Source organism: Lampris incognitus, chromosome 17 (assembly GCF_029633865.1).
Source record: "Lampris incognitus isolate fLamInc1 chromosome 17, fLamInc1.hap2, whole genome shotgun sequence".
Lineage (NCBI taxonomy): Eukaryota > Metazoa > Chordata > Actinopteri > Lampriformes > Lampridae > Lampris > Lampris incognitus.
The window spans coordinates 28,765,392-28,773,632 of NC_079227.1; the positions used below are offsets into that span (position 1 = coordinate 28,765,392).

Consider the following 8,241-nt stretch of genomic DNA (forward strand, 5'->3'; position numbering starts at 1 on the left):
TGCGTGGAATGTACATTATTAATAATAAAGGGAGTAAACACTCCATTCCAAATCTGCTACACACGCACCTTACAAACAAATCAATGACGTCATACTGTGGCAACCGGGGTCGCTCTGACTCGGCGGTTCGGCGCTGGGGGAGCGCAATGGCTGATGGGACTGGTAATGTCCGCCCATCCATCCATTATCCAAACCGTCTATCCTGTTGTCAGGGTCGCGGGGACGCTGGAGCCTATCCCAGCAGTCACTGGGCGGCAGGCGGGGGAGACACCCTGGTCAGGCCGCCAGGGCCATTGTGTTTTAATGATGTGGTGTTCATGTTGTGGTTGGCTCTGGTGTTGTTGTTTTGGGGGGGGTCGAATCAGACTAAGCAGGAGACCGTTTGCTGACTAACTGACTGTAGGACCGTGACTTGGACTGATGTCGCCACTTGGGACATGGGGGGTGGGGTGGGGGGCTCAATACGTTGTTGTCAGTTCTGGTCCGTTCTGGCCGGTGTGAATAAAAGAGCACTCCTGGGGTCGTGCGGCGTATGGGGGCACGCGAGTTGTGATTAAAAAAGAGATCTTTGCCTCTCGACTCGTTCTCCCATGCCGGCTCGCCACAACACGTTTCGTTTTAGCTGGCAGCCCCCCCCCCTACTTAAAACACCATCCCGCACGCCTGGGTACATGAAGAGAAAATGTCTCCAGAATCATGCGAAAAAAGGGAAAGAAAATGCTTTCCCATCCTCCATATTTGCTCCTTTTCTTACACCAACGGTGCAAGGCGGATAGAATCGAACGCTTAATAAATCCATAAGTAACCCGAGTAACACGCGTTTTCCTATCTGTCACTCACAAAACACACACACCCACACACACCCACACACAGGGCAAAAGGTCCTGCAGCATAAGAGGTAATAATGAGAGCGGGTGCAGGAGACAATTAGATGGGTCTCTCAGATGCTGAGGTTTGACACAGGTGCACTCAGGAGGAAGTTTGTGTTAAACATGCTAACGCAGTCAGCATAGAAATGTTGCTTGTAACATGCGGAGGATGCTTATCAGGCCACGTGGGAGTCAGTAACATCACTGCAGAGATGTTCTCCTCGCACAACGGGATTCATTAGCGGACGGGGGAGGACGCTGGGTTTGTGCGTTTTGGGACGGACAGGCGGTTTAGGTGTTTCTGGGCATGCCTATAAACCTGCCTGCAAGCCAACTATTGGAATAATTAAGCCATTTTGGTTATGAGGGCAGAAGTTGTGCACACTGCGTGGGTGACTCATACCACTGCACAGAGAATACACACACACACACACACACACACACACACACACACACACACACACACACACACACACAGAACCAAGTGCTTAAAATACCCCCGGGGTCGTGTCGGAGCAGGCTAAATAGCGCCAATTGTCATGCGGTTGTCAGGACCTTTAGCAGTCCAGAACAACTGACCTTTATGCTTGGAAAGTTGTTCATCTGAAACCAACTCGAGTGCCTGTCTGTGTCCCTACAGGATAGGAGATGTAACAGATAGAGATGCCTGACGAATCCTTGTTACAGACCGAGCGGGGACGCGCCCCCAGCCTCCTTTTACAGCTCCTCAAGTCCAAGTCGATGGTTTCCAATTCTTTGTATTTTCCGTCTTTTTATTGTGCATCGGTGGGACGCAGAGCTGCTTTTTTGTTGTGTCCTCCAGGTAAAACTGAGACTCTGAAAAAGAGAGAGAGAGGAGAAACTTCCCGCCGCACCACCCTCGACCGATTTTTCGTCATTCTGTGCGTGACGAAAACGCTGGCAAAGAAACAAAGGAACATTTCTCAGAAGAACGAAAGAAAGAAAGAGACAAATCTTTGCCTGTGGTGTGAGGTAAATAAATCAGCTCCATCTGAAGAGAGCTGAGGGCCAAACTGCATTACTCACAGAAGCGGTTATTGTTTACTTTAACCACCGGCAAGCTGCGGTAAAGGTATCAGCTCCGCCTCTTTCCAAGGTCTTCTCCTTGTTGTGGCTGCGGGGCGCTGCGTGTTTACCCTCCGCCCTAAAACAGCATCTCAGCCCCACAACTATGCAGAGTGCACGGGAATAGAAATAGCAGCCGTCACACTGGTTTCATATTATGCTGTCTGCACCGTTTTCGCTCTGGGCAGCCTGTGTTTTGTGTTGGGGTTTTTTTTCTTCTTCTATTTCTTTTCTGAAAAACGAATATATCATTGTAAAACTGCAGGCAACCGTTTTGCATTGCACCAAGGACACCGTGCCATCAAGCAGGACCTGCATTCAGGAATAGTCCACAGGTGCTTGCACAGTGGCATCTAAACTAAACGCCGGGAGCGGGGGATGAAGGAGGAAAAATCACTTCGGCCAAACAAGGAGCTATTTCTCTGGCCTCGCAGAGAGCACCGGGGCGTTGTTATGCGGAGGATCAAAACGGAAACAGATGCTTCTCCCGCTCTTAACTCGGGTCGACGGGATCCTCGTGGGCCCTTTAGACACTCGCTTTACGAGGTCTCTCCACCTGATGCAAGAGTGCACCCTCCAAAAGTCCGTGGATGTGAAGTGCCATTTTGAGCAACAACAGCAGCTCCGAACGAGAGCCCCACTCCTCAAGGAGGACCGCCTCTCCCCCGAACCGTGCCAAATGCACATTTAGGCGCACATGAATATGCATTTTCTATGCTAGCGAGTGGGCTCCCTCCACGGCGTCGCCACCGAGCCTGTTAGGCACAGAATAGAACTCCCAATTTACACACAGACACACACACGCGCACACAGACACACACACACACACACTACCCACGCTTTCCCTTCTCTGCTTGTCACTGCCTTTCATGTCCCAACCCATGAGGACTACTGGGATCCCTGATGAGGGGTTGGGGGTGGGGGGGTGGGGCTTGCTTGGCAAGGCTGCACTGATCCGAACACGGCTTAGTAATGCGGAGTTGTGTTCTCCAGCACTGATCAGTGGTTGCATGAAAGCAGACCAAACACTCCCAGCCAAGCAGGGGGGGACGGAGGGAGAGATACATGTGGTGTCCAGCCTTGACAGGATGAACACACGCAAGGTCACGCTGACCGCAGGTGTTCCCAAAAGTGCTCACGTCTGTGCCCTCGTCATAGAAGAAAGCAGATCTAGGAGAGGATTTGATGCAGCCAATTAGGGAGGTAGATATTTTCAGGGATAGGGCTTTGGTCGCTGCAAGGATTGGGAACCGAGGTGCTGTTCTGTTGAGGAACCGGTTCGAATGGTTCTCAAACGACCACGGTCTCCTGGCGTTTTTATGTGTTTATCCCCGCTGTTTTTCTTCTTGATGGCTTGAAACGTTTTCGTTTTCACTATGATAAAACTGTCTCGCTCTGTATTCTGCACCCGTCCGATGTTGTGTGCATGTGGCTGTGAAGTTATGATGTGACTTAATGTGCTCAGGGGAAAACAGAGGTGTGTGTGTGTGTGTGTGTGTGTGTGTGTGTGTGTGTGTGTGTGTGTGTGTGTGTGTGTGTGTGTGTGCGTGCGTGCGTGCATGCATGTGTGTGTGCACGAGTGTGATGTGCCATGAGACCAAAATGATCCAACTTGTGAATCACTTGCATGAAGAAAAAAATTGATTGTCAAGCGCCAAATATTAACCACCTGCAGAACAGGTGACTCTGAAGACATTATTGCAGAAATCCCAGATCTAGGTCCCACTAAGATAACCACACACTGTGCAGAGGTGAATCCCTACAGTGAAATATGGCTCCACGAATAGTGGTGGCCACAAGTCTAGCTAGTCAGTCTAGTGTTGTTCTGTGCTGTGAGTACATCTTTGTTGTTTTTCTACAATTTCTGAGTCAAGAATTGAATTGAACACAATCAATATACAGTGTCGCTAAAAGTTTATGGGCTTTTTAATTGTAATGTAGGATCTGGGACTGCAAAATTTCACATGAATCACTTTAATCTAAATTGTTGATTGACAATTATAATCCATTTACTTCATATTTTCATGATAGACTCCATTACAGACATTATGTTTGGGGTACCACGGAGGTAATATGCACTTGGAGAAAGAAAGTGTGAAGAGATTTGTTAAGGAACTGCATTGTAAAAAGTAATTGATAGGGAATTAGGAAAATTAATATAATTAGTTTGGCTGCGACCCAAGATTTGTGCCGTTTTCCCGTTTTGTCTTAATGTCTCTCTCTCTCTCATCTCGTTCTCTCTCCCCCCCATCTCTCTCTCTCTCATCTCGCTCTCTCTCCCCCCATCTCTCTCTCTCCCCCATCTCTCTCTCTCCCCCCCCATCTCTCTCTCTCCCCCCATCTCTCTCTCTCCCCCATCTCTCTCTCTCCCCCCCCATCTCTCTCTCTCCCCCCATCTCTCCCTCTCTCTATCTCTCTCTCTCAGTGTCTCTGTCTCATTGATTCAGTCTCAGCTTTTGCCATTTCTGGAGATTTTTTTTTTAAATCAGGTACATCTCTTTCTTTCACTTCTGCCATTTTTGTTTTCCTTCCCCTCCCTGTCTCTCCAAGTGCTCGTGCCTCTTTCCTACCAGTAAGGACAACACCTGCTCCATCCACCATGGAACCTGCCCGCACCACATGACTCACCTCTCCTCTTTTTCTGCGCCATATAACACGTTTATGTTGCGTGTCTGCTCTCCGAATCGTGGGGTTGAATCACCGGGCGCGCTCAGTGTTTGCTGTGTGCATGGGTGTGAGCGCCGGCTGATTCACCCACTGCGCTACTGAGAGGCCATCACTTCCACCCCGTCAGAGATGGCAGGGCGACGTTACCTCGTCAGACCGCAATTATCTCCACTAGCAGCCTAGCTCACTCTCTCTCTCTCCCTCTCTCTTTTCCTCCCTTTCCAGCTCAAATTGGATGATTACTGGATGTTAACGTTGAATATTACACTGCTAAGAGGGTGGGCACGATGGCTGTAGAGTGTGTATGCATGCGTGTGGAAACAAACACTCGGGAACAAACGGGCGCGCTGGAGATACAAGGCACCGGGGCGTGCAATACTGCGCTTTGCATGGGGGAAAACTGCCGCATGTAAATCACCTCTGCAGTAATATTTACAGAAAACATATCGGCAGGGATGAGCAGTGTGCACATAAAGGGTTTCCTTGAAATCCCCCTTAAAGCCTGGTGGAGGACCACTGCATAGTCACAAGCATGAGCACAACCTCGTGGGTGCCTGGAAAGCTTGAGGACGTTGAGGTCTGTAGCAGAGGAAAAAGAGAGAAGATCTTACCATGGTTGGATTTGGAGGTGTGGACAGGGGTGTAGTGGTTCTTGGATGAGGTTCTGATTGGTGTGTTGTCTTTGGGTGAGCCATTCATCGCCGCGAAGTTCTCACAGTCGTATTGCGATATGGGTATGGGCCCCTGCTGCCTCAAAATGTCTGCAAGGGCCCTGAGAACACAAAACAATGTATGTTTTAACACCGCTTTTAGCAGCCCGGCTGTCTCAAAGATGATCTTAATTACACGTTAGCGTCTCTGCTTATGTCTGCTTGTTTTGTTCTGTTCTGTTTTCCACAGAAAATGGTCTCTGGTTGTGGAGACGGTGCTGTGCTATTCCTGGCAGCTGCACTCTGCTGTGTTTCTCAGGGAAACACGGAAAATGTCCATTTACAAGAGAGACAGCATTGGGCTTATGAGTTTCTACGCTAATTATGTTGCATATTAAATTCATATTTTTTCCAGACCACACCAGGTGCATGCAAAAATAGTGAAGCCCTTGAGGGGAGAGAGAGGAATTGAGGGATAACAGCGTGATAATGAAAGAAAACAAAAAAGTTTAAAAAATGCATTTTTTGTGCTTTTTCTGGCACTATCTTTTAAAGAGGAAATCGCGTTATTCTTTTATTACTGCAGTAGCACAAAGCCGTATAGCAAGATGTAGCAACAGCGTGAACTTTGCATTCATGTGCATGTTTTAGCCTCACCCACCCGGGTTATAGCCGTGTCTGCTGCTGAACGTGCTCCGAGGAGCAGGCTCCTCTTATAACCTTCATAAATCCCCTGGCCTTAACGCCATCCATTATTCACCGTCGTTCGAGTGCTGCATTACATATCCAATAAAAAAAAAAAACTATTTAATCCTGAGGAAATAACGTGTGTCAGCATTTGCTCGGCTACACAACACATGTTGGCAAGCGTAGGATAACCTTCATATGGCGAGGCCCCGGGGAGGGAACCGGGACGCAGCTGCAGAACTGAACTGCAGTCAAGTCAAGTGTAGGTGGTAAATTGTATCCACTCACCACTCTCGTCAATTTTCAGAGCCGAATTAAAGAGTACATTTTCATGTGCAGTGGGTGGAGGAGAGGAGAGGAGAGGAGAGGAGAGGAGAGGAGGCGGTGGTGCGTTGCTGGTTGGGCGGGGAGCTGGGGGGGGGGGTCGGTGTGTGATGTGTATTTCATCCTTCGTGTACAAGGCTTCTTATGAATTTCAGTGAAGAAAAAGGTGAAAAAAAGTCCAAAAAAAACCCCATTTTATTCAAATTCTATTCTAGAAACTGAAAGAAAAAAATATCTAAACACATAATATGGGACATCGTTCCCTTTTCTTCCCATAGAAATGCAGCACTCACACATGCCAACACACACACACACACACACACACACACACACATGCAGGCAAACACGGCTCAAACACGCCAGCCAACCAAAATCACTTTGATACTTCCCTTTGAACACCTCTGTAATTATTTTCAGCTTTTATTCAGTCGCACTGCGAGATTTGGCATTCGCTGCGACTCTTAACCAAAATCTGAGCTGAAAGGTACTGCATCAATTTGCCTTTAGATGCTAATTAATTCCGACACAAAGGGTTGAAAGTAATGCCCTCGATTAATTTCGGAACGTCTGCACAAACCTCAAACTGATGGCAGGTCATCTTTCCTCTCATTCAGACAGAACGTGCTTTACGATGGCACATTTCCACCTTGCCACCGGCGAGCCCCGCATTCGTGTGAAATCTACTTCATGTCAAGACTGGATGTGGCCACTGGCATGAAACGTGACCTTTGACCCCTGTGTCCTATCATATTGTGCTGTGCACGTTTATAGCCACTATTCATCCCATTCACTGCTGCTTTCGGGGCAGGGCCTGGTGTCAGATTGTGCAGTACTCCATGCAGGGAGGAAACCTGCAGGTATAGGCCTAAACATTGTGGAATATGGCGGAGACATCTTGATACAGATATTTTGATCGTGCAATGTTTTCTAAAGATTATTTTTTCTACAGATATACATGCAGCTTTGGTATCAGGAGGCAGATAGGGGGCCACTACTGCGTAGACCTCAGCAAAATAGTCTCACACGTTGTGTATAGACAATGTCCATATTGCCAATCAGAAATACACACGACACCCCCCCCCCTCCTCCCCAAATGATTTCGGCAGAAGACGGGTGGCTGGCTGTCCCAGCGTGGACTCACCTGTGAATATTCATTTCCTGAGGCGGCTCTGTGGCTTTGTCGTAGGCAACTTTGACGGACACCCCCAGCACTATGATGAAGGCTATGATCCCACAGGTGATGTAGACGGCCGTGTTGGTCTGGTCCATGCTCGGGTCGTACGTCTCCCCCGTCGGGACGGGCGACGGCACCAACGCCGGCGCCCAGTCGGGCTTGTGGTAGTTCTTGCAGGCCTTCTGGTCCAGCCGGTCCTTCTTGTACTCGCAGCAGAAGCGCAGGTGGCACGTCCCGCAGCAGAAGCGGTGGTCCGTGTTGTTGCACTCGAACATCTTGTCGTAGTGGCCGCTCACGTCGTAGTAGCCCAGGCAGGTGTCGTGGTTGCTGGCGGCCGGCGGCTGGACCTGGACCGTCTTCTGCGGCGCCGCCGTGGGGGCCGCCTCGGTGACGTTGGCTTCCCGCGGCCTGCCGGGACCCTTTTTGGCCGCTTGCTTCGCCTTCTTCCCGCCCCCCGCGGCGTCGGCGGCGCTCAGCACGCTCAGCGGGTCCAGGTATATGAGCAGCAGCAGGAGGTGCCTGATCCCCATGGTGGAAGCATCAACTCGTCGAACGACTCGGGTCTGCCGACGGGTTCCCTGCCGGCGGAGGTGGGACGGGTTCAGTTCCGCGTGCGTGTCGTTGCCCCGTCGTCCCCCGTTGCCCGCTCGGTCTCCGGCGCCGGTGTCATACTGGGAACAGCCGGGAGTGTCGGCAATGTCATTCGTTGGTGGGGAACTCGGGCTAGATGATTAAGTATCTTATTATTTGTTTATTTATATATTTATTCAACGGCAACACTGGC

The 8,241-nt window shown here is 49.7% G+C and overlaps 1 protein-coding gene across 1 annotated transcript in view; it reads right to left on the reverse strand.

Moving 5' to 3' along the window:
- The window catches only part of LOC130127968 (protein shisa-6), a 57,361-nt gene extending 49,374 nt beyond the window's left edge, over positions 1–7,987 (reverse strand). Inside the window, exons 1-2 of the mRNA XM_056297678.1 lie at positions 7,425–7,987; positions 5,234–5,394 (exon numbers count right to left, since the gene is read on the reverse strand). Coding sequence (XP_056153653.1) covers positions 5,234–5,394; positions 7,425–7,987 — 724 coding nt within the window. The remainder of the gene's footprint in view (positions 1–5,233; positions 5,395–7,424) is intronic.
- Positions 7,988–8,241: the final 254 nt, after the last annotated feature.